At 35.9% G+C, this 27741-nt stretch overlaps 1 protein-coding gene across 1 annotated transcript in view; it reads left to right on the forward strand.

Moving 5' to 3' along the window:
* LOC306843987 (mannosyl-oligosaccharide 1,2-alpha-mannosidase IA-like) overlaps positions 1–27741 on the forward strand; it is a 116025-nt gene that overhangs the window by 65532 nt on the left and 22752 nt on the right. The window contains exon 5 of the mRNA XM_079375769.1: positions 11837–11931. Within this exon, the coding sequence (XP_079231895.1) occupies positions 11837–11931 (95 nt within the window). The remainder of the gene's footprint in view (positions 1–11836; positions 11932–27741) is intronic.

Raw genomic sequence — 27741 nt, forward strand, 5'->3', positions numbered from 1 at the left:
TAGGTGCATAGGACAAAGGACCAATCAGGTGGATCGCCTCAACAGACAAGCAATTCCCGCACACTATCGTAACTTGCAAAAAAGTAATATTTATTAACACAACGTTTCGGTCACACGACCTTCATCAGGAGTCACTTACTTTACTTTACAAAGCGACTTACAAATAAGAAAAAGTAACTAAAACTAAAAGTTAACACTCTGTAAATACTCTATACACACCCATTTAAGAAAATACAGAAATTAAATAAAATTGACAAATGCATACAACAACATTTCAATAGTAAACATATAAAGGAAAAAAAAATAAAAAATAAATATAAAAAGCAATACTTGTATCCTTTGCCGGTGTCCTAGCCCGGTAGAGTCGATGGTCTTTACTCTCTTTGGTCTTCACACTAAAGCCCCTTTCACATTGCACGTTGGTCCCGGAAAATTGCCAGAGTGCCTTCTGTGTGAACGTAACCACCCATTGATTCCAGGATCAATCCCGGGTTGGGGACCTAGTAACATTGCCGGGTTCAGTCCCAGAACGAGCGCTGTGTGAACAATGCCGGATCAATGCCGTAAAGGCTGATGACACGCGTTATCATGCGACTCTTTTACCGGGTGTTTTGAAGGCAGATCAACATTCACACAACGAAAAATGTGTAAACTGGAATGAAGCAGCGATCGGAGCTCCTCACTATCTGTGCTGAAGCTGAAATCGTTCGCCAGTTTAGTTTTTTTTTCCCCGTTCGGCAGTTTAGTGAAATGGTGCGCGGCGCATTATACACGTCACATGAAATGTCACGTGTCTTTACGGGTTGTGTGTGAACGCACGCACAGATTCCGGAAAATCACTGGCAGTGTGAATGAACCAAAATCTAACGATCCGGGAACAATTGCCGGAACACATTACCCGTGTATTTTCCGGAATCTCTGTGTGAAAGGCGCTTAAGAGGGCTTCACACGAGGGCTGCCACGACTGCTTCCGTGGTATAATAACCTTTTTTATACCTATCTAACAAATCACTACTAGAATTTTAATAGATTTTAATGCATCCTTGCTGAATGCAAGTATTAATATCTTTCAAAATAATTTTTAGTGACACCAAACTTTTGTTGCACATTTTCCTTTAATTCCTTGTATCATGTTTACCTTCTATTAAACAACTCCTAAAAACAAAAACTCTGTTTGGTTTTTATATGTCAGTTAGGAAAGATTGAGATTGTCTGCTTTTCTTAACCAGAATAAGCTGCAAATTGGACGGGCTCTGTGGGACTGTACTGAACCATGGGGAAAATCCTGTGGAAAGTGTCATGCTGTTGTTTTGCAGTGAAATAACTTGCTGTATTGTTTGTCTGGTTTGTGTATTTGTGTGTTAGAGATTGACTTAAAGGCCTGTATGTTTCAGTGCGCTAAACTCTGCTCTCAGATTGTTGCTAAATACCTGAAAAAATAATGTGCTGCTTTACACCTTACAATAAAATCTTGATGTATGCATGTATTTATTTATTAATATAGATTTATATAGAGATAATTTATTTTTTTTATTAAATTTTTTTTCCACAGCAAGTGGCTGAACTTATCCACTAGGGCACGCTAAGACAAAGTCAGCCGGCGTGATATTTCATCGGCTGATATATTTGATAGAATCGCTCTGCTCCAGTTCCCTCATTTCCTTTGGCTGTTGTTGGTTCTTTAAAGGTTAAAGTCTCCGCTGAAACACGCTTCTGCTTGACAGCGGGTTTTATTTCTCGGCTCTCATTTAGAGCCGAATGCAATGGCAGTGTCTTCTGTCCATTGTCTTCCTCTCCAAAAAGGTCACAAACTTGCATCATCAGATTTAGCATGGCCCCCGACTTACTTTTGAATGCAACGTAGTCTATTATGTCAAGAAATCAGAGAGCATTTCAATTTGGGAGTTTATTTGTCGTGTGGTTGTTTTTCTTTTCTGTGCATGTTCATAATATTTATTGATAGTCCAGAGTTGTTTTGCTCAATGTATGCATCACGTATACCATTACAGTGGTATATATGTGAAATGCGAGTATGATGACTTTCTGAGCAGAAACGCTGATGTATATACAAGCTTGTTCCATTTCATCAGCCTGTTTTAGTCACTGAAATGCAAAGACATGGAGCCACCACAGATGCTTCTGAATCACAACAAAGCAAATCTTATTTTCTGAGCTTAAAGTCTGATTTAATTTGAGTTTAATGGTCTGTGTAGTGTGAAATAAAACAAAGGAACTCATCTTTCTATAGGTTTGTGTTCAATAGCTGCATGCAAGAAACACACAAATAGCCTTATCGTTGTATAATTCATGAACAAAATGAATCTTTTGAGCCAGACAAACAGAGAATCGGTCAAACAGACTCTAGAAGTGATCTGTTTCAGTCATACCTTGTACACATTTATCTTGTACAGACAGAAGAAATGGCGAGAGGAATTGGAAAATGTTATCGTTGATGTCTTTTCACAGAGTGCTTTGACAGCTGTGCGTAAAGCAGTCCTTCCTTTCTTGTCACTGAGTGTCTCCTATTTGATCTCGGTGGTTTCAGACCACTTTATCGTCTTGTGAGAGTGATCCAAGTGTGCCTTTTGTGAAAGCCTTTGGGTGAAGGTCAGCAAATGAAATACTTGATAGTATCTTTTGATTTGTGTGCTTTATCTCTAACAGGTAATGCTTGATATAGGTGTGTTTATGGTAAACTTCCATTCGAAATTTTGGGCTTGATTTAAGATATTTCATTCTATTTATTTAATTTAATTTATTCTAACTAAGGCTGCATTTATTTGATCAAAAATACAGTAGAACTGTAATATTGTGAAATATTAATGCAATTTGAAATATTAAATTTTTAAACATTTTTCTATTTTAATACATTTGAAACTGTCCTGGGATGGCAAAGCTGAATCATTCTAATATGCTGATTTGATGCTCAAAAACATTTATTATCAATGTTGAAAACAGTCATGCTACATAATATTTTTGTGTAACTTGTTATTCATTTTTTCAGAATTTTTCAGAAGTTCAAAAGAAACCAACATAACATTATAAATGTCTTTATTTGATCAACTTAATGCATCCTTGCTGAATAAATGTATAAATTATAAAATATTATTTTCTGTCAGAAAATTTCACTGACCCCAAACTTTTCAATGGAAGTGCATATGACTTTATTTATATATTTTAACCACAATAAGGTTGTCACAATACCAGAGTTGTAGATGCCGATACACATTCATAAATCTAGATATCACAAATATGCTTTTGTACACACAAGTTAGATATTAGCCATTTTAAAAAAAATGGCAAGTATGTTTTAAGTATTGCTCAATTAAGAAAATAACTTTTCCCAAGGTCTTTATTTTAACAGTCAGGAGAAATGGAGGAAAAATTAAGTTCTAAGCAATAAAATTAGAGCATCTGTTTGGCTGCATTTTAAAAATGCGATTTCTCTGTCTAGATCTAATTGCCTTCGTTTAGAGGAACAGATGTTAAAATCAAGAGTTTGTCAGCAGTCAAACCAGTATTGTTTTCGTATAGACGCTCTGTCAAAGTACTGCACTTGACAACCCTATTCTTTAGTTTGGCAGTGGTCTGTGAAATCACACCAGCACTTCCTGTTCTTCCTTTGATATGGCGAGGAATGACGTTCAGGGTCAGTGTGGCTCCACGTTCTCACTAGTTCTGCTTTATCAGTGAGCACAGGTGCGTCCCTGTGGCCCATTTTATCACAAAGCTGAAAGCCTGTTCTCCATCTATCTCTCGTCCCTGTCATCTCATGCCATCCATCTCCTCTTTTCAACCAGACCCTCATTTTCATCTGAATGGCTTGCGGTATGTCTACACTGTTTATCATTTCTAGACAAGCCCTTGACAACTAAATGTTGGTGCCGACCATCACAGAGATGTGTTTTCTGGTACATTTTTTAGCTTACTGGTATTGTTAAGCTTGTACTTTTTATTTATTTATTTTTTTTTGCAAGTAGAATTTCCCCCCTCTTCTTCTTTTGATATGATGTGTAACAATGTCAAGGCCGATTCAGTGCATCTGAACACAGAGACTTCAGTGTCTTATTGAAAAGAGCTGCAACAGGATCCGGCGCTGACAAATTCTGCTTCCATTCCGCCTGACCACCTATTCATCCCCGTTGTATTAGAAGCACAATGGCCCCATGTTACCGTATATCTGTCCTATTAAAAAGATGCCTGCTCAGCCTTAGAGGAATCAGTTATTCCTCAGCTGTCTGTCACACCGCTGTACATGTCTGGCAGACAAATTCTGGCATTATTGCAAAATTAATTCATTACGGAGAAACGCACCAGCCAGCAGAAGCATAATTATGTCTGTTGCGTTCTGAATAAGTTGGAAAAGGTGAGTTTTGGGCCTGTTTTACATCACACTAAATTAAAGAAACAGTGTAAATGCAACAGCTGATTTCACACTGACTGCATTAATACTGTGTAACACAACTGCAGTCATGTTAGGAAAATAAAGTGAGGACTAGATATTGATAACTTGATTGTCATGAAAACTATACTATTTTTTTTAATTAAAAAAAAAACTGATACTTTTATTCCGCAAGGATGCATTAAAATCGATTAAATGCCAGTGAGGACATTTAATATGTTAAGCAACACGTTTTCAACACTGATAGCATAAAAAAATGTTTCTTGAGCACCAAATCAGCTTTTTCGATTGATTTCTGAAGGATCATGCGAGACTGAAGAGTGGGGTAAAGATGCTGAAAAATTCAAAAAAAAAAAATAACATTTAAAAACAGCAAACTGTTTAAATTGTATTACATTTCACAATTTTATACAGTGTTTGTGATCAAATAAAAAATGTTGGGAGCATTAGAGACTTTTCCAAAAAAAAAGAAAAATGAAATGTCATTACTGTCCTTTGTTTTCTCGCTGTCTAATTTGCAGATATGTCTTTCCACATAGATAATCAGATCGCATTTTTATGTTAGATAATCAAACTTGTACATAAATGTTTCAACTACTTATGCTGGTAAGTTTCCAATTTGCATGACCTGTAAATGGGGGGAAGGGGTGTAGAAAAAGTTTTCACTAACAACTACAAAGAAATTTCAAGAAACGCGCGAATTAAACGTGAAATTTTGAAGTAGAAATAGTATTTTCGATTCAAACGAATTTCAACAACCTTTGTTTACAACTTCAAAAAAAAAAAATTACAGTGTGTACACCAAACTTGACTTAAAATGAGTTCATTGAAACTAAAAATGTATTAATTCAAAGACAGAGATTGGTTTAATCAACAGAAATTATCTGAATTATCTAAACTGATTTGACAAAAAGAAAAAAGCTAAGATAAATCATGAATTTTTTACAGTGTGAGCTCTAAAATCAGCTGGTATTGTGCCAAGATAAATATACACTGCATCGTGTGGTGTGAGGAACAGGCTTTACACTCTATGTACGTATGTAGATGTTCTAGTGGCAGCAGTTGGAGATCTGTGTGTTATGTGTCTGGATTGGATGACTACACAAACCAGATGTGAGCAGGCTGCTTCATTATTACAGCATGTCTTGTATTGCAGCCAAAGGGAAGCCGGCACAGAGCAGCCGTTGACTGGAGCTCTGGGTGTAATTTACTGACTACGTTCATATGAGAGATCGCTCTCTCATACTCAGGTTTCCCAATCCAACCTTGGGGAAATATCACAGGTTTCATTATTCATTTAGCACAGTCCTCTTCTCTCTGTACAGATCTTGAATACATCATTTTTACAGTGTTTTCCCTAAAGATACAAAAGATCTTGTGTGAAGAGACATGAGTTCCTTTCCATCATGCTCATCTCAGAGTACTCTGTTGGATTAAACGGCTTTGTTGCCATTTTTTCAAAACTGCCAAGCATTTCTAATTTGGAACGATTAGAAATGCTGTGGAATTGACCGAGATGAGTTTTACAAAAGCCACTGGTAACCTTTAGAAAACAAGGCGGGTGATGGCAGATATATTGCTAATACATATATTTTATTTATGCCAAGAGAAGATTAGCTGGGGTTTTTTCCCTAGTATATTTGTGACAGAACAGGTTATTGCCTGTCCATTTTATTAATTTTATTTGCTTTAATGTTTGGTGTTTTTTTTTTTTTTTTTTTTAAGTGCTTTGTATCCTGGCCATATATTAAAAAAAGAAATAAAAAATAATAAAGTTAAAAAAAAAAGTATTTTATATAAAACAAATGTATTATATAAAATGTATTCAGATTTATTATATAATTATATTTTAAAAAGTATAGTTCCTGTTAAATGTATAAAATTGTTTTTATATACATTTATTTATTTATTTTGTTCTCAAACTATAAAAAAATAAATATTTTTACATTTATATTATCAAATAAACACACACACACACACACACACACACACACAACAACATTTAAAGCATTTATTTATTTATTTTGTTCTCAAAAATGTATGTAATATTTGTTGTTGTTATTGTTGACGTTATTGTTGTTTTTATTGCCTATATAGTTATTGGCTAATGCTCAGTTATCAGACAATTGCTAATTATTGACCTGGCTAAAATATTAGTCAGTCACAAGAACGGACATACTTACCTCATCTGTTTCTCATTAGCAGTATGACTCAAGGCTAAACTTGTACTTGTAAGAGCATAAGTAGAAGACTTGATTTCTCTCTTAAATGACACCGAATCTTTTGCTTGCTGTTCAAGCTGATGGTCACTAATGTTCTGATAATGACACTGCCACAAGTTCCTGTGGGGTTAATAGTGTCCTTCACTTTGTCTCGAAACATTTCTTCTTTTTTTCTGTTTCTGCTCATCTATCTTTTTTTTTTTTTTCAAAGATTGTCATACAGGTTAAGACAACAGTTAAATTTTTCATTATAACTGAATAAAAATAATAATACATAAATGAACTCAACAATAACTCAATACCCTGTCTTGCTCTTGCATATACACTGTTGGAGCTAAAGGCTAAGCCTCATGGGCTAGAGCTGTCCCGCTCTGCTGACTTATGATAAATATGCTGAAGTGTTCAGAGAAATTGCTTTCAGGTGCTGCATTCAGAAGTGTCTCCTGCATGATCTACTGTACCAGATCCTAAGTGATGTCAAATGATGCTTTCTGCTGTATCAGAGGTGACAGCTATTTAGCACAGTACAGTGTTCAACAACTCTTTTACATCTGCTAAGATTCTTAGTCTTTTCAATGAATTAAGAGGTTTTAATTATTAACAGGTGACTATTCTGTCTCTCTACATGCTGTTAGACCAGAAAGATATCAAGTGTAGTTTTTCACTTCAGGCCTTGGTGAAAATCAATATTTCATGATATTCAGTACAAGTTTGCAGAGGAGAAGACTGTCTTTATTAACTCATTGAAATTTTCACCTTAGTTTTATGCTTCCTCCCTCTCTCTCTCTCTCTCTCTCTCTCTCTCTCTCTCTCTCTCTCTCTCTCTCTCTCTCTCTCTCTCTCTCTCTCTCTCCCTCTCTCCCTGTGTGTGTCGTTAGATAGATATATTTTGATATAGATATGATAGATAGATATTTTATATATTAATGTGTGTGGATATATATGTGTATGTGTATATATATATATATATATATATATATATATATATATATATATATATATATATATATATTAAAACTAAATCGATTAATTGAACTAAATTAAATTGATTTTATATTAGTAATATTAATAGTGAATTGTTTTGATGAACTACCTTTTTTGTGTTTTGTTTTGTTTTCACTTGCTGTCATGATGCTACTGTTTAAGGGGGAAAAAAGTGACAGATCACAGCTGTAGAATTCAGGTATCATTCCCATATGTACCCCAATAAAGTCAAAATTTTAAATTTTAATGTTGGCCCAGCATTGCTCAATGTATGAGCAATAATAATAGTGACGCTTGCTTTGGTAAACACCGCTGTTATCTGTTTGGATGGTTAATAACGATTTACAGTGTTTAAAAATGCATTAAAAGAACCTTTAATTTGGTAAAAGGAGTTCGTCTGGGCTATGGCTTCTGGGATTTTCATTTGGTAATGTTGACCTTGTTTTGTCTGCCTGGTTTACCTTGGACTGATCTGATAATAGATTCACTCTCACAGCAATTAATCTTTTAGACCTAAATCTGGTTTCCGTCTGCGAAAAATTCACTCTGTTTAATGAAATATTGAAGCATCACTTTCATTTCTCAAAGCAACACTGCTGGCCTCTTTTTTTGTGTAGATCTACCTTAAAGTTAATGATAGAATTCATTTGCATTCTACAAAAACCTTAATTTGTGTGGCCTGATTTGAAGTTGAAATGGAGTCTAATTTGCATGCAGCACCTTTGCTGATAGTTTAGCCGTATTTTCATGTCTCCATGCTACACTTTCTGTGCTCCCTCTGCGTGAGCTTTGGTCCTCACGGTGGAGTAAATGTCAACCTTTGTCAAAGCTGCCCCGAGCTTTAGGGCTTTGCTTTCATAGCTTTTTCTTGAAGCTTTCCGTCCGCTCGTCTCCATACCCAGAGCAGACTGATCTCTAGGTGAGCGTGGCAGGTTTTGGAGGGCTTTAAAAGGGTCAAGTGGCTCTCTGCAGCTGTGTGCTCCATTCCCTGTAGTACTAACAGTAATCTAGGTAAAAGCTCATGAGGTTCTCAAGTCACCATCCACTGACAAGGCAATTTATCTCATTTAGTGGACGTCTAGCACTCGACCAGCAGTCGATTTTTGTCTTGCACACGCTCATACACACTTGCACTTACACCTTGCAGTGGCACAGGACAGGACATTTTTGAGCAACCTTCAAGTTCTATAGAGTCTGCTTCTTTTACTTCTCTCTCTCCCGCGTTACTTTTCACACTTTCACTTTATTTATTATTATTATTATTATTATTATTATATAAAATAAAATAAGTTTTATAGTCTGCTTGACCTTTTACTTCGCTCCAGCATTTCTTTTCACACTTAATAAAAATTATTATTATTATTATTATTATTATTACTGCTACTATTAAATAATAATAATAATAATTTACAATAATAATAACATTCGTATTAGTAGCATTATTAATAAGTTATTAACATTTAATTTATTGATGATGATAATGATTAATTTCCTAAATATTAAACAGAAAAATCTATATTAAATGTATGATAATAAATAATAGCACAACATATAAACAATATATTTTTTATTATTATTTTATTAATAATTATTAGTTATTGCTAAACATTCATGATAAAGAGTTTTACGTGGGCAAGCGTAACTTAATTATGCTTAATTTTGTAATTTGTCAAATATACCTTCTTATTATTAATAATAATAATAATTATTATTATTATTGTCAAATGCATGTGAAAAGCTAAGCCAAAACTGCTATTATGATGATTATTTATTTTATTTATTCAGCTAAAGAAATAAATATTAAACAGAATTTTTTTATTTATTATTAGATGTAAAGTATGATAATAAATAACAGCACAAAGTTATAATGCTATGAATGTTTTTATTATTATTATTATTATTAATACAAATTATTAGTTATTGCTAAAGCATCACGTTATAGAGTTTTGCACAGGTTAGCACAATCTTAATTTAATGCTTAATTTTGTCATTTGTCACTACGATACTACAAACTCTCTACTCCTGATAAATTAAAGTCAACCACATAAACATCTGTAGCATGCTGTGGTCATCAGTTCTCATTTATATTAAAGGATGACTGTTTTTTATATATTGCACATTGTCATGACTTTATTTGAAAATGTCTAGCAGGGCTAATCTGTTTTGTTTGGTTTACTCTGAGGCGCAGGGGTTTTATTGCATGCATTGATCAAAGTGATGGCATGCTTTGAGTGATCGGCTCTCCCATAATCTCCGATTGTGCTCATGCTGATGGCATCGTAATCTGGAATGACAGTCCACAGGCTCAAATTGTTCTTTTAAACCTGCCTGCATGCAGCACTGAACGTGGCGAATGCTGGCGGCATCCAACCAGACAACCTGCTAAGTGAATTCACATGGACGAGATAACAGCTCACCTTGTGTTTGAAGAGCAAGGGGCGAGCGCACAGACTTCATCTAGGCCGTCGAGGCGCTGGGGAAAACGCTACGGAGGGATGCACGCTTCGATGTGTTGACCTCATCCTTGATATGAAGACAGAATGACAGACTTGGAGGAAAAGACGTCCTCGTTTAGAGCTATACAGCGCCGGGAATTATGATCAGTATTCTGTTTAGACGATACTGACTCTTCGCTGTTACAATTAGGATGATGCATCATGTCTCAGATTTCCCATGATTTAATCCCAGTTGTATGATTATTGTTGTTTTACTGCTGCACACCGGTGCAGTGCTTTTATTCCCTAGTAAATTTTGACAAGTCATTGCATTGCAGTTTGATTTCTGCCTCTGCCGTCTGCTTCTGTGCAGCGATCTGGCCGTGCTCAAGGGACCTTTGCTTTGTGGGCTTTCTGACTCACAGGATGAATTACAAGAGGGATGAGTAAATCTGGCCCTCTGACACAGATCTACATGCAGATCTCTGCATCTCCTTCACCAAAGTAACCCTTCAAAGATGAAGAAGAGCTAAACTTTGCACAACATATATTGTATATCTTCGATATTTGTTTAATTGGGACATATTGTAGAAAGCTGTCCATTTAAATAGACTTAAATGTGCAGTCGCAGAAACTGCCTGTCAGGAGGGTCAAAAAGGATGCAAAACTCAGTTTAGCTCAGGAATCCTGAGCTAACGTTATAAGTAGATATTATTATGCTTAATTAGTTCTGTGTTGTGACTGTATCTTATGTTGTTTTTTGACGGCAAATTGTGTTGTGTTTTGATGGCAAATTTTTGTTTAATATGAGAGATTTTTGTGGTTATTTAAATGTTTTCTATTTTCTTAACATTATATCAAAGGTTTTATTGTAATGTGAATTATTTGTGTGACTCTTGGACAAACCGTTAAGAATTTTTTATACTGAACTCCAAACTGTATTATTTTTTAGACCGCAATATGTTGTTATAGCTAGTCGTGATTAATTGTGGCAGGCCCAAAATTTCACCACAGCCAGTTAAAATCTGAAAAATGCACTGGTTTTTAATATATAATATAATATAATATATACATGCATGTGTTTGTATTTTATATATACATAACAATTATACACAGTATATTCCTTTGACGCAAAGCTGAAGTTTCAACATCATTACTCCAGTCTTCAGTGTCACATGATCCTTCAGAAATCATAATATGCTAATTTGCTTCTCGAGAAATATTTATCATTATTATCAATGTTGAAATAAAAGTTGTGGTGCTTAATATATTTGTGGATTTTTATTTGGACGATTATTTGTTGAATAGACAGTTCAAAAAGCAGCATGTATATGAAACTGAATTTTTTGTAACATTTCTGGATTAAAGCGCTAAAGCCAGATAGTCCGCTTCGGCTCAGTGCGATATCATCTCAGCAGCCAGCAGATATGCAGCATATTTGCTGGTCGAGGGATTCGTAGCGGCTCCCTGATGGTTTGAAATGTCAGAGGAGTGGAATGAAGGGCCAGGTAGCAGACAGAAGATGACAGGCAGGCAGCAGGTTTACAGCGGGTCACGTGCCCTCGTCTTATCTGCTGTTATCAGCCGTCTCCTGGATCCTGCCCTCAGCAGAATATCAATGCCTCTCTTTCTGTCAGTCGACTCTGTGTATCATGCAAATATGACTGATAAAATAAATATGGTGAGTTTATGGGAAGGCAGGGGCAGCCAGAGGTTACACGGCTCTGCCGCTGCTGTGTATGAATGAGGTTAGACTGATCTCTGTGTGTCTGTCTGTCTGTCTTTTACTTCAGGTGTTCAGGAGAAAAGCTGTTGAACTAGGAGAGAAGCTGTTGCCGGCTTTTAAGACCCCGACTGGCATCCCTTGGGCTCTTCTCAACCTAAAGAGGTCAGTGACGCACAAACAAACACGTTTCCGCATGAACTCTCGAGGCTTTCTTCAGCCAAGCAGGTCAGATCTCTCCACTGCATGTCTTATTAACTCGCAAGCGCTCTATCTGAATCCTCAAACCCAGCAGCGACTCTCTGTCACCTGTGCACCCAGCTCTCCGTCACCTGCGCACCCGGCTCTCCGAGATATGATAATGAACAAACATAATTTGGTGGGATTATTTTGTTGCAGAAGCCATTTTCTGCAGCTTGATTCTTTGTTTAAATGCTGCTTGCTTTGTTGTTGTTTATGCTGTTATACTTTTTTATTTATTATTATTTTTTTGTAATTTTTCCTATTTCAGCTACCTTGGTCTCAGATATATCAGTTAAAGGGATAGTTCACCCAAAAATGAAAATTTGATGTTAATTTACCATCCAAGATGTGGGTGAATTTTTTTCTTCTTCAGTATAACAGCTTAGCTGAAACCGTGGTCCTTGGTGATTCATAAAATGCAAGTTAGTGGTTACCGTCACTTAAGACACAAAAAAACAAAAAAAAGACAAAATTAATACCCATGGCTCTTGACAATATATTGAGGTCTTATGAAGCGAAACAATTAGTCTGTGCAAGAAACTGAACAATATTTACAGCATTATTTCCTGTAATGCAGATTCATATATAATTCTAGTATATTCATGTAGGTATGTATTCATGTTTGTTTCTTCGTAATCAAATACAGATTTTGTCAGGGCATGTGAGGTTTTAATCATAAACAAGTACATTTCAAGGCAGATGTTTATGTGGTTAGATAAGCACTAGTTTTGAGTGATTTGACTGTGTATCAAGTCAAGTCAAGTCTGCTTTATTGTTAATTCTTCTACATGTACGGCACATACATACAGAGAATTGAAATTGCGTTACTCTCAGACCCTTGGTGCATACAGTTAACATTTAAAACACTGACAGCAGACGTTCAAATACAGATAAATACAGTTTAAACATATGTACATACAACTATACAGATATACAAATGAGGACATTGTAGAAAAATAAAGAAAGAGATAGATAAAGTGGCATAAGGCACATGGCAGATAGAGTGCAAACCAGTTAAATAAAACAAAACTGTGCAGATATATATAGAGTGAATATATATATATATATATATATATATATATATATATATATATATATATATATATATATATATATATATATATAGTGCAAGAGGAGCTTATCAGTCTGAAGACATTGTAGAAAGAAAAACAAAAGAGATAAATAAAGTGGCATAACTTTACCTTTTAACAGGGCCCAAAGTAAGTAAAATATGAAATTTGTTGCAGTTTTTGATATTTATCTTAAAAAGTAAAATGAAATTGATACGTTGTACTGTACGTCAATTAAATGTTTATATTGATGTTAATATATCAGATTAATTGCATAAAATGCTTATAAATATCAGATGTCACTCTATATTTCTCAATAATATGTCTAAGTACGATGAAATTTAAATGCTTAATTTTATGATATACAAAACTCTGTAGTTTTATATAATGCATTACAATACAATAATGATTGAGAGATGAAGAAATAAATGTTCCTCAAAATACTTATTTATTATATTAGATACATTTGAACAGGATTTTCTACAAAATGATGTACAGATAATCAAGTAACTTAAGTTTAAGTCCAGTAAATGTTCATCTTGACATATTACTATACACTTTATACTTTATAAAAAACTGAAAATATTTTACACACACATGTACCACACATGTACCATGACCTGAAGGTATTATAAAATTATGTTTAAAAAAATGTGCACAACAGGTTTTTCAGCAAGTTTTGATCATGCTGATATTTTAGAGGTCTTAGAGATCTTTTCAATTGCAACCATCACTTTCCATTTAAAAAAGGAAATAATCAAAGATCAAATAGATTTCATTTGTGGTATATTTGATTCACTGTGTTATCCAAAGTTGTTAACAAATGTTGGGATAACACACCATGACATAATCTAAAATTACATTATATAGATTATGTGGTCACGCAGCCCACTCCTGTTTCATACACTTCTAACAGAGTCAGAGATTCCAGACGTCCTGGTCTGTGATGGATGTCTGGCCACCTCAAGCTCTTCAATCGTAGGCAAGCAGGAAATCAGTGCAGAGATTCCGAGAAAGACAAGCTGTCAGAGGATTTGATTGGATGGGTTATCCCTTGACTGACAGAATACACAACACTTGTCTTTTTGCAGTCGGGCACCGCTGGCGAGGACAATGCAGAACGAGTGGGCGGCTCGTGGCAGAGAGCAGAAACACACTTCAGTGTTTATCAAAGCTTTTCATATTAGCTTGAGTGTCCGGGGTGTGTTTCCTTGTTTAAACTGCAGTAGAACTGGAGTGAAGTGCTCTGACAAATGCTCTAAATGGAGCAGCCGAGCGTTTTATAACAAGGAGGGGCTAATAACACAGCTACAGGACAAATGGTCTTCACTTCCTGTCAGTAAATATAGCTTTCCACCATATCTGCACTTAGCAAAAGTGATCCTATCACCTCTAGCGAATGCGCTTTCCTCCCTCCACGTGGGTCACCTACATCATTAATTCTGTCCACATCGCTAATGCTGTTTGCGTCCACGCTATTGTTCGCTTTGGCTCGAGGCACCTGTGGTGCTGCCGCCGTACGCCTGTAATTCGTGTCGCAGACCCTTCTGAGGCTGAATGTGGTTATGTAAGTGTGTTCATCTAGTGGGCAGGCGTATCCTAATGCATCTTCATGAAATGTGTGCTGTTGTAGGCATTTCAAAGAAGGACAATATTTTGTTTTTGTAAAAGGATTCTCTGTTTTTTATGGGCTTTTAATGGCTGTATATGACAAGATGGTGGAGAGACATTGGAAATAATCAGGGAGAGTGAAAGGGGTTGTACTAAACTCAATTTGGAGGTAATATTGAACTCAGACCTGTGTGCTAGGATCTGATGAATTCACATCCATATCCCTATATGTATTTATCCCCTTAATTTAGTAATTAATTTCTAAAGTACACATAATAAATATAAAGTGTATTAAATATAAATATATATTATTAAAAATATATTATAATTACTTATAATAAATATAAAGTTTACATTTATTAAATTATTTATATATATATATATATATAGAGAGAGAAAGAGAGGTATAACATATTAGTTATTTTATATTATACATAAATATACATATAATACATATACATAAAATGCTTATACTTTTATTTACATATAATACACACGGAATCAAGATGGTGCTGCGCATGGCAGCCATTGTGCTTGGCTCTCCAGTTGTTTCAGTGTTTTTGTTAGTTTTTCCTGTTTCCCGTTTGTCTAACACGAACTGTTGAACATTCGGCAGAACACTACACAAAATCTCCAACCGGTTTTCGATTATTCGGATGTTTTGCTGAACATAGTAGTCGGCGGAGCTGCAGCGCTGTTTAAACTCTTTAGGACGCGCAGACGGGGGAAGCATGCCGGCGCGCTTGTGAAGCTCAGACAGCCTGGATTTCGAATGCCGTTGCCTAGCATCCATCTGGCTAATCTCTGCTCTCTACCCAACAAAACGGACAAACTCCTCCTGCTTTCCCGGTTTAACAAGGACTTTTCAAACTCTGCTGCTCTGTGTTTCACGGAAACCTGGCTGAACGACACCATTCTAGACAGCGTGTTACTTCTGCCTAATTTCCAGCTGATCAGAGCAGATCGCGACACGGAATCAACAGGGAAATCGCGTGACGGCGGGACATGCTTTTACATCAATGAGAGGTGGTGTACAGAGGTAACTGTGTTAAAGAAGATGTGCTGTTCAGATCTAGAAACGCTCTTCATTAACTGCAAGCCGTTCTATTCGCCGCGGGAGTTCTGCTAGTTCATTCTCGTGTGTCTACATTCCACCGCAAGCGCACGTGAGCACAGCTTTACAGAAACTTGCTGATCTGATCACAGACACAGAACAACAACACCCAGACTCTGTTTTAATCATTCTCGGGACTTTAATAAAGCAAATCTCTCCCGCGAACTGCCAAAATACAGACAGCATGTTACATGTCCCACCAGAGACAGTAATATATTGGATCACTGTTACACAGCGATAAAGGACACATATCACTCGGTTCCACGAGCAGCTTTAGGACTCTTTGATCACTGTTTGGTTCATCTTATTCCAACCTACAGGCATAAACTTAAATCTGTTAAACCTGTATTAAGGACTGTAAAGAGATGGACTAATGAGACAGAGCGGGTTTTACAAGCCTATCTCGACCTTACTGATTGGAGTGTTTTTGAAGCTGCTGATGATCTGGGCGAGCTCACAGAGACTAACTTCATATATCAGTTTCTGTGAGGATATGTGCATTCCTACCAGGACTCATCTAACTTATAACAACGACAAACCGTAGTTCACTGCAAAACTCAGACAGCTCCGTCAGGCCAAAGAAGATGCTTACAGAAAGGGGGGTAAAGTCTTGTATAAACAGGCCAAATACACACTGGAAAAGGAGATCAGAGTGGCAAAGAAGAATTATTCTGACAAGCTAAGGAACAAATTCTCTTCCAGTGATTCTGCTTCAGTGTGTAAAGGTATGAAAGATATCACCAATTACAAGACACCATCCCCCAGCACTGTGGAGAATCAACAACTAGTAGACTATCTTAATGAGTTCTATTGTAGGTTTGAAAAAACACCATTCACACCTCCTGTAACCCCCCTCTCCCCCACACCTGAACTGCAGATAAGAGAAGATGGCGTGCGCCAGGTCTTCCAAAAGAACAAGAGAAGGAAGGCACCAGGCTCAGACGGTGTGACACCAGCCTGTCTGAAATCCTGTGTTGATCAGCTGGCCCCCATCTTCACACAGATCTTCAACAGATCACTGGAACTGTGTGAAGACCCCTCATGCTTCAAATGCTCCACCATCATCCCCATCTCAAAGAAACCCAAGATTACAGGACTTAACGACTACAGACCTGGTTTTGGCTTATCTGAAGGACATCACTGGACCCTTACTTGAAGTTTGGCTACAGAGCAAACAGGTCTGTGGATGATGTAGTCAACATGGGACTGCGTTACACACTGCAACACCTAGACAGACCAGGGACTTATGTGAGGATCCTGTTTGTGGACTTCAGCTCGGCCTTTAACACTATCATTCCAGAGCTCCTCCTGCTCAAACTAATCAATCACATTGAGTCCATTGTGAAAAAGGCCCAGCAGAGGTTGTACTTCCTTCGCCAGCTGAGGAAGTTCAACCTGCCACAGGAGCTGCTGAAACAGTTCTACTCTGCCATCATTGAATCCATCCTCTGCATCTCAATAACTGTCTGGTTCAGCTCAGCTACCAAATCTGACCTCAGAAGACTACGGAGGGTAGTCCAGACTGCTGAGCGAATCATTGGTACAACCCTCCCCACTCTCCAAGAACTGTACTTATCCAGAGTGAGCAAAAGGGCTGGCAAAATCACTCTGGAACCCTCACATCCAGCACACTCCCTCTTTGAACTGTTACCGTCTGGTCGATGCTACAGAGCTCTGAGAACCAGAACGACCAGACACAGAAACAGTTTCTTCCCTCAGGCAATCCATCTCATGGACACTTGAACTCTTAACAATAAACATGAAACCCACAACACTATCATACTTTTTATTTTTATTTTACACACATACTTATTACATTTCAAATTTGCACCTAACATACCTGTACATACTGAATTGTCTATTTTGTATAATGTGTTTGTGCTATTTGGCACATTGTCCATTTTTTGTATATTTGTACATTTTTTTTTTTTTTTTTTTTTTTTTTTTCTACTATCTGTGTCCTGTCCTGTTGCTGTCATTCTGTCGCACTGACAGAATGCGACATATTTATGAATGAACACATTTTCATTTTTTTTATTTTATTTTATGTAATAGTATTTACATAGCTGAATTATTTAAGATAGTATATTTTTATATACAAATTTTATTTATATAAATTTTTCCATATTAAACGTAGTTCATTCTTTCTTATTTAATTAAATTTAATTATCACCAATTATTAATTAACATCAATTTATTGTTTTAACAATTTTACAGTTTTTACAGGTTTACAATTTTGAATATGGTTTATGTTTGTAATTATATTTATTAATTATTAAAATGACGTTTATATTCTGTTTTAAATAATAGAAATATATGTAAGAGTGTTTCCATTTAATTATAAAAAAATGTTTATAAATTGTTTAAAGATTCCATGCCGCTTTTTAAATGCATTCTCCCCAAATTTGCTAAAGAAAGATAGAAAGAAAGGAATGTACTACAAATACAAAATTGCATAACATTCTGTATCCCAAACATTATTATTATTATTAATATTTTATTTTATTTTTTTTAAACAGTTTGTGCAATTGTAGTTTGTGTTTTCAGTTGCCAGTATGGAAATGGATAAAACTGACATGCTAGCATAGTCACTAATGATAACCAATCCAAGATAATTGCAAAACCTCAGCCAAAAAGAGGTGAAACATCGGGTAGCTGGGGTTTTAAACACTCAGTGACAAGCTGTTGTTTGTTCTGAGGGGTCCTCGGCGGTGCCATCATCGTTGATTTAGCCTTGCATTCTTGCGTGTTGAAAGCTCCGGAGAGGAGATCATAATCATATTCAGTGTCTGATGAGAGCATGAATCACAGCCATCTTCAGTTTCTGTGCTATGAATTCATATTCTTTTCTAAATCTGTTAAATTGAGCAGATCTAGAGATCTCATGAAAGACAGTTAAACGATGCCGCAGTTATGAAACCCACTTATTAGAAAAAGGTGTCAAACAGCTCGTAAATCTAAAAACACTGCATGTTTGGACAGACGTCCAGTATTGACCCACTTGCAGTAGCAACCAGCCTTAAGCCAAAAGAAATTTGAATTTGTATGTGGGCTTTATTATTATGCCGTCTGTCTGTTGTGAGTCCCCAGTGTTCAGGCAGAAAATTAAAGGCAAAGACAGAAGAGGCATAATTTTACAGACAACCTTGACCCAGATTTGGTTGGAGCAAGACTGAGGGTCTCTGTGGATGACTTTCCCTTCACACCGTCGACTCCTGCTTCTCCTTGCACACGCTTGCTTAAAAGCAGTCTCGCTGTAAGAGCATAACGTTCACACTGTGTGAACAGTCATAATGTGTAGTCTCTAATTGTGGCATAAAATCCAAATTTGAACATTTAGTGCTGCTTAAAAATGCACAAAGCATTTGTTCAATTAACTGCAAGACGACACGACTCCCGGTGTGTATGAAATTAAACCAGCAGTAAATGTGTCATTATTTGCTTCTGGTTCTTGATGCAGCTGTTTCCTTTTGTTCCATTTTCCGCTTTGAAGGATTGTTACGATTGTTTCAGTTGTTTAATGGTTGATTACTGCTTTTTAAACACTTGCAGTTCACTCGTGAAAGACCAATTTATGAACCAATTCATTCCATGGTATTTGAAAGTGGAATTTAAAACGTTGTTTGGTTGAAAGAGGAAGCGATAAAAAAGAGAAAGAAATTGTAGATTAATGACCAGTTCTTTTCTTAGAGGTATTGAACATTTTCATGTCGAAGCACCACTTTCTATCTCTTTTTACTTGATGGTCTGGCTGAATGTATTTGAAATAGATTGAAATTTCTAGGAGCTGCTTTCACGAAACATTTTTAATGATAACAATTTCCTTAAGTACTATTTTCTTCTTTTCTAACTTAAGAAAAAAAAATCAAGAACATTGTTTTCTTGAAAAGAATGTTCCTGGAAAAAGAATGTTTGTTTGTTTGTTTCGTTCTTTCTTTCTTTCAAAAAAAAAAGTCACCCTCATGTTTTTCTAAACCCATGTGACTTCCATTTGCAATAACACAAAAGATCATTTGAAAATCTGTTTTATCCATACAATGAAAATATGGATATAATTTGTATAACCCAATATAATTTGTATAGGACTCCATTGACTTACAAAAAAGACTTTGGACCAAAAAAAAAAAAATATATATATATATATATATATATATATATATATATATATATATATCTCAGAGACATCCATCCTTTTTTTTTTTAAGATTAATTTTTTTACAACCCTTTTTTTAACAATTTGTCCTAATAAATTTCATTACTTTTTTTCTTAAGAAGATTTTCATTAATCCCTCACCAAGACTCCTAGAATTGGACAATTTGATGGCGTATGTTGCATTAGATCTTCCCTACAACAAGGACATGGAGCTCTTTAAACTCCTGAAGTGTGTCAAACGCTCAAGCCATCATCCAGTACCTGCCCTCTTACGCTTCCTTCAGCGGCTCTGAATTCCTGCAAATTCCACATTTGCTCCTTGTTAACTATTCAAGAGGGGAAAGTTTCCCTTCATGCATGAACATAAGTCCTTCATTAAATTTTTTTTTTTCCCACGTTCCCCTTGGTGAAAGTCAAGCAGCCTGAAGCCTTATCTCTATTTTTACTCTTTTTTTCCATCTTTAAGTGACTTCATACAGACACTCGGTGGTATGAAGAGAAGTTGGACACATCCTCTTCTTTTACCCTGTCTGTCGTCAGCCCATCTAGTCATGTGTACGTGTGACTGTTGACCCCTGTTGCTGAAGAGTTTGAGAGTTGCTCAGTGAAATATGTTTCATGGTCATTTTTCCGCAGCTTATCTCTCTTCTGCACTCCATCCTATTTTTTTATGAAAGCTTGAAAAGTAGATAAAGGATTCCCAAATCAAATTTACCATGCTACCTGTCTGACATCACTTTAATTCTGTTTAACCTCCTTTGCTACAAATAAACTGAAGAGTCCTGCGTGCTGCATGGTCAAGAGAAGAGCAAAGTCTTTCAATAGAAGGCGGTTAAGTCCGTGCTTTTAACTTCCAAGCATCTAATTCTAGATATACCCATTTTTGAACATAACCAATATACTGTACTGTACTCATGTCAAAGAGGTGGAATGGGAAAAATTGGGACAAAAATGTACATGAAAGTTCATTATAACAATAAGGCTGTGCCCTGAGGTATGAGCAACAGTTATTGTGAGTATTAATGGGTGCTCACAAATATAGGGAGTTAAAATTGGGAAACTACCAATGGCAAGGTTTTTTTTTTTTTTTTCTATTTGCCCATTTAGACCAGTAGTGTTGACTTTTGCTTGCCAGAATTGTAATTTAGTTTTAAGTTGTTATCTGACACATTTTTCACTTTTTTATTATTTAAATATTTATTCTCTCTACTGTTTGTGTGTACATTCACCCTCATTTTTTGTCGAAACAGTGTGACTTCAGTTTGCAGTAACACAAAAGATAATTTGAGTTGCCGTTTTATCCATAAAATAAAAATAAGAAGCGTATTAGTCTGCATTGACGTTGGACACATTTTATTTTATTATTATTATTATATTTTCTAAAAAATAATAATGTAAAAAAATATATTTTTTTTACTTTTTATTCAAACCTTTTTTATTTTTTTAATTAATTGTCCTCATAAATTTTATTAGTTTTTCTTAAGTTTAGTTCACCCAAAAATTTAAATTCTGTCATTAATTACCCTCATTTCGTTCAAATCCTGTAAGACCTTATTTTCGCATTTTTGTTTTTTATTTGCGCTCAAAATATTCTCATACTTTCATAAAATTACAGTTGAACCACTGATGTCACATGGGCTATTTTGTCGATGTTCTTGGTACCTTTCTGGACCTTGATTGTGGTAGTACGCTTGATGTGTATGGGGGGTCAGAAAGCTCTTGATATATCTTAATTTGTGTTCTGAGGACTAACGAAGGCCTTACCGGTTTGGAACAACATGAGGGTGAGTAATTAATGACAGAATTTTCATTTGTGGGTGAATTATCCCTTTTAGATCTTCATGAATTCTTCCCCTAGATGCCAATAATTGGAAATGATTCATTTTTAAGGGTGTCACCGGATGCCCATTTTCCATGATATGATTCTTTAGGGTCTTAATGAAAAGTCTAAAACATATTTTGGTTCAAATTTCTCATTGGTAGTTTAAAAAACACCCTTTTTAACCTGTCAAAATCAGCTCGGGTTTCAGCAAGCCATTCTAGTCCATGTTGCTTTAAATGCTAATGAACTCTGCTGAACCCACACCTCTCTTCCGTGGGGTGATGAGCAGACTGTAAACTTCAGCTGTGAAACTTGCTAACTAGCACATATTAGGGTGGGGATTTTGCAAAGATTCATTAAAAAAAAGCCTTATGCTCATTTCTTCTGTAGATCATGCTGGATTGTGAATTATGTTCGCGCGAATCAACGCATTTAGGCAGATCGGGGAGCATCTCATTCCTTTCAAAAATTAAAGTAACGTTAATCCTCTGCGTCTTCAGCGGCTCAGATGTCAGAAGTAAATAATGACTGCTATGTTCATTATGACATCCAACAACAAAACGCCTCAGTCGCTTAATCGGAGGCATCTTGTATTCCCCTGCACCGGAGTGGACACAATGTAAGACGGATGACGGCTCACTTAGGGCAGGTCTAAGGTAAGATGGCCTTGTCAATCAACTATCGTGGGAGAGGCCTGCGCAGAACTACGTCATTCTGACAGGAATCTCAGAACATCCTGATGTGAGAGAGGGGATTTTAAAATGGGGATTAAAAATAATCACTGGGTGGAATTTTATCATTATAGGATGGATGTGTACACACACTTCCAACAAACATTTATGTTCAAACAACATGTAAGGTGAATTTTGCATCCGATGACCCCTTAAAAGTTATTTATAAATATTATTAGTATCATTGTGATTTCTTTACAAAGACAGTTTGTAATATAAAGCTGGTTAGCATTATTGATTATTGAGGCCAATAGTGAGTTTAATATATTTGTTTATCATGCATATTGTTAGTCAGCACAATAAAACACTCTGAGAAGCTTCATCTCTTAATTCATCTTGTTTAAAGACTCACCGATACATCCATCAATGAGGCACTTGTATTCACCTCCTTGAACAATACATTTCAAGGCAATCGCTGTCGGACTTCAAATCACCTGTTGAGAGCAATTTTTCCGTTATCCAGAATCCACAGGTTTATTTGAGAGATATTGTGAAGAGAATAAAGCAAAGAGTCTATTACAGGTTTTTAATAGGGTGGTATTCGCTTTCAGATGTGCAATTTTCACCCAGCGCATGATGTGGGTTCTTTCAATGTAGACGGGTAATCAATCACCCAGAACACCTAGCAACCACATAGCAACAAAATAAAAATCTAGTTCCCTCAATGACATCACATGTGTATTTATACATGGCGCAGTTAGTCACACCAATGGCATAAGCATGCACACTTGAATAAGAAACACTCAAGAAAGTTATGGAGTGTGAATCAACACTAATTTTCTATTGAGGTGGGTAAATGTGCCTTTCACATAATGTATTAGTTTTATAAAAAGGCAAGACAGTAACTGCATGACGGCTGCACCTCGCTGAGATGTTCAGTGTTGGTTGGGAGCGTAAACTTCATAACGCCGCTTTGAATAGGCCACATGCTGTGTGCTGTTCTGCCATCATTTTCCTCTCTAGATAATTGATGTCCTCTAAATGGTATTTTACAATTGTTCACATTTATTTCAGTTACTCATCTATTACGGGCATGCGTAGGGGTTACATAACAGGCTTATTTATGCCTGATGGATGCTTTTGATGGGGATTGACGAGGACGTTTCTTCTGGTCGTGCCAAAAAAAAAAAAAAAAACCAGAAGGCGAGAGGTCAGATAATAATGAGACATTACTCTTCCTTCTCCCTCCTCTGAGAGCCACAGCTCCGTTTGATCCATTTTTAGGACTCTCCTCTCGCCCTAGATTAAATAAAATCGAACAAAATGACAGAAAATTGTTCTGCAGTTTAACTGAGCTTTACATTAAGCAGATGTCATGGAGTAAAGAATGGTATAAAAGGTTTTTTTTGCTAATCTCCGTTTTATTATGACAAAAAGCCGAGTCGCCACCGTGCTCCGGGTGCTTAAACTCTAGCTGGGTAATCAATTCAGAAGACTTAGGCTGTTAGGAATATGTGTGATGCGATTAGCCTAATTTCAGAGGCATTTTGCTGTTGCTTATTGCTGGAGCAGTCATAACTGTTACTGTTATGACTCTGCAGCTTTTATTGTCTGCAGACGTTAATGAAAGTTAAATAAGCACACATTTCATTCTGTTGGATCAATATCAGTTTTGTGGGGTACGACAGCTTTATAGATCTTTGTAATATATAGCATGCTTACAGCATGTGGCTTCTGGCCTACATAAATGAAATGTAAGGTTGTGGACGAGAGATGGAGAGAATGTCATTGTGAGACTCTGGTCTGATGTCAAACATAAAGGCTAAGTTCTGTAGCAGCCTGAGGATACATGAGGTTCGGTTTATTTGGTGGAGTTCGTATTTCACTCCAGCACTAGTTAATTATTCAGGCTAATGGTATTTTCTCAAAGCTCTGGCAGATAATTTATGTATCCCTTACTGCTCATTATTAAGTGTCCTACTGTGAGGGACATAGGTCTACATAGAAACACAGCTGAGAAAGAAGTAACTTTTAGGATTGAGCCATCCTAACACTACAAAATAATAATAATAATAATAATAAATAAAGTGTGTTTTTATATGTAATATAATTTATTTATATATTTTTTTAGAAACTTTTCTACACAGTATCCTAAAAAAGGGATGTTTTATGATTCAACTATTTATTATTAATCAGTTTGCTAAAAAATTTATTCATTTAGGAATGAAAAAAATGAGTATCCATCCATAAACACGGATTATTTTAGGAAATTAATTTAGGCATGCAGCAGATATTTACTTAATATTAAACTTTAACTAAGCAATTTTATATATAACAGTAATTATGTTCTCATATAAAAGTGTGTGTGATGACAAATTGATAAAATTTGCTATTTTTTACATCAACCGTCACCAGATTTTCTGTCCGCCTCTTTTGAAAGTCTGAATATCTAAACAAATGAAATGCATGGACATTTGCTTACTTTAAAGGGGACATCGGATGCCCATTTTCGTCAAGTTATGATTTTTTTAGGGTCTTTATGAAATGTCTGTAGCACACTTTGGTTAAAATTCCTCAGTGGTTGTGTAAAACAACACCCTTTTTACCTTGTCAAAAACAGCTCTGTTCACAGTGAGCCGTTTCGGTGCATGTCTCTTTAAATGCTAATCAGCTCTGCTTACCCCGCCCCTCTCTTCCGTGAAAGAGGAAAGGCGATTTGCAAATAATCGTAAAAAATTGAAAGCGTGACACTTCTTCTTCTGGAGGTGCAGCTGGATTGCAAACAGTGGGTACTGAACCATCCTTGAGATTTAATTTTTTAGCAAAACCTGCCTTGAATTGTCCCTTGTTCAGAAAGCAGTCTGAAGTAAAATGATTTGCATAGATATACTGTAAATGAATTTAGGTGTATTCGGTGGTTTATTTTTGGGATTGGGTGGTTGTGTACACACACTGCAAAGTCACATTTATATGCAAACACCATGCATTTTGCATCCGATGTCCCCTTTGATGCAAAATTTACATTTACATTTGTGTTTAGCAGGCGCTTTTATCCAAAGTGATTTTTTTTGAAAGGTGTAAAAACAGTTTAAGGTCCAGCAATGCTGTTTCTGACAGAGCACTCAAACCAATACTCAATGACTTTTGACTTCTCCTAAAAAAATTAAAAAAAAAAATGGACATGGTGAATAGTAGACAAGAATGACTTAAGCCTGAAGTATTTACATGAAATCACATTTAAACTCCATATTCAGTAATATATCACTATTCTTATGTAATTTTCTGTAGCATGGAACTGTAATGGAAACTTTGGCCATTGAATATTATAAAAAGGAATTGTCTATTACCATAGCTACATATGAAATATCATGAGAGAACAGCTAATTCTGTATGTGTGAATCTTAGGAAAGAGCCTTTATGTTCTTTTTGTTGTTTGCCTGGCATCTCTTTTCCCTTCGTTTTCCTAAATTTGTGTTACATGCTTTAATCATCTGTGTAATGAAAAACAAATTGGTTTGGCACAGCTCAGGGCTCTACACTAACATTTGCTTGGGAGCGCTCGTGCCCTTAGGGGCTCAGTCGGATTTCTTTTTTCTTTTTTTTTACTTTTGAGACTGCAATAATAATGTGTGGCAATACAACATATGCACAAGTAAACGCTAAAACTCAGCAATTCAGAAACATAAGATTAATGTGGGATAGAGTACATACAGACACTTTCAAGAATGAACTTTTTTCAGATCTGAGTGAGGAACAGTTGTAGAGAAATATATTTAACTTTTATAACAACCTCTCTTTTAGACTGTAAAAAAAAAAGACTATTGGGAGTACATTTTACAAGAAAATACAGTTTCTGTCTTTCTACTTCAAGACGTTATTTATTTAATATTTATTTAATTATTTAATGTATTTAATTTTATTTATTTGCACTTGTTTCTACACCATTGTTTCCTCTTTAACAAAACATTGTATATTGCATAACAAGTCACTGGTTCACAAATAGCTATTAATCACATTTTTCTTAACATGTTTTAATGATTGGTCTGTTAAGTGTTATGCATGTAATACTTTTTAGAATTATATTATTGAACGGTCACATTATTGAAGTCTATATGGTGTAATTAAAGTCCAGCTAAAGTGTAGACAAAGGAAATAGTGGATATCCCTAAACCATTGCATTTGGGCACTTTGTTGACTTTGAAAAGCAGCCATTCGCTGTGTAATTAGAATGTAAGGTGTTTATATTCTATTAGTATTATATGTTAGCAAGATTTGGTCAGGTGTCAGATGTCACTGAATGCATTTTCACACTTGCACACACAAAGACTTGCGCTGTAGAGCCCTGCAGCGTGTGTAATGTGCAGAGGTCTGTAGTGCCAGAGGCAGATCAGCACCGTGTAAAAAATGATGACATTGGTAGCAACACTCCAGAGGTGTTTGCACGCATTTCCTGCTGTGGCCTGAAATATGAGGCCTTTACCTCATTTTTTGTTATTAAGAGTTCACTACCAGAGGCTAGAAAATATCCTCGTATCAATTGTTCATTAATTATACAGACGTGCATGGACTTCTTTGCCATCCAGTTGCATCACACATAGAAAAACATTCACATAAAACGCCTCCAAATTAAACCACTTTAGCAGTACTCAGTTCCTTCTAGCCAGAGCTATTGTGTGTAATTTACTGTCTTAATGACATAAATATCTTACACACTCTGTTTTGTAGAATTAGGCTTTAAAAATAAAGTGGAGAATGTCGTTCTTTTAAAGCTGTGATTACGTGTCATTTCTCAGCAGTAATTTATCTTCGTAATTGGTGCAGACACAGAGGCTGTCGAAGTAGTAACAGCTGGTCAGGAAACGTGGCTTACTGGTGGCTTCCATTTCCAGGCCAGAGTTAAGTTGTCACCTTTTACTTGGAACCGTGCCAGTGAAAGTCAATAAAGGCGACTGTAATCACAGGAGGAAAACACGGCCGCTCTGTAAAATAAGGCCATGAAATCAACTTGGCAACCATGTTAGATGTGTTATTAATGATGTTTGAGTACTGAAAAGAACTTCGAAAAATAATTAATTCTTGAACCTGTGTATACACTTTTGTGTGTATGTGTATATATATATATGTATATATGCGTGTATATATGTATATGTTTATATTAGGGCTGTCAATGTTAACGCGTTAACGCATGCGATTAATCTAAAAATTTGAATGCATTAATATTTTTTCACGCAAATTAATCGTTTGATAAGGTTGCCTGCGTCCCAATTTACACACTATCCATCCTAAATTCT

This window comes from Barbus barbus (assembly GCF_936440315.1).
Source record: "Barbus barbus genome assembly, chromosome: 24".
Taxonomy (NCBI): Eukaryota; Metazoa; Chordata; class Actinopteri; order Cypriniformes; family Cyprinidae; genus Barbus; species Barbus barbus.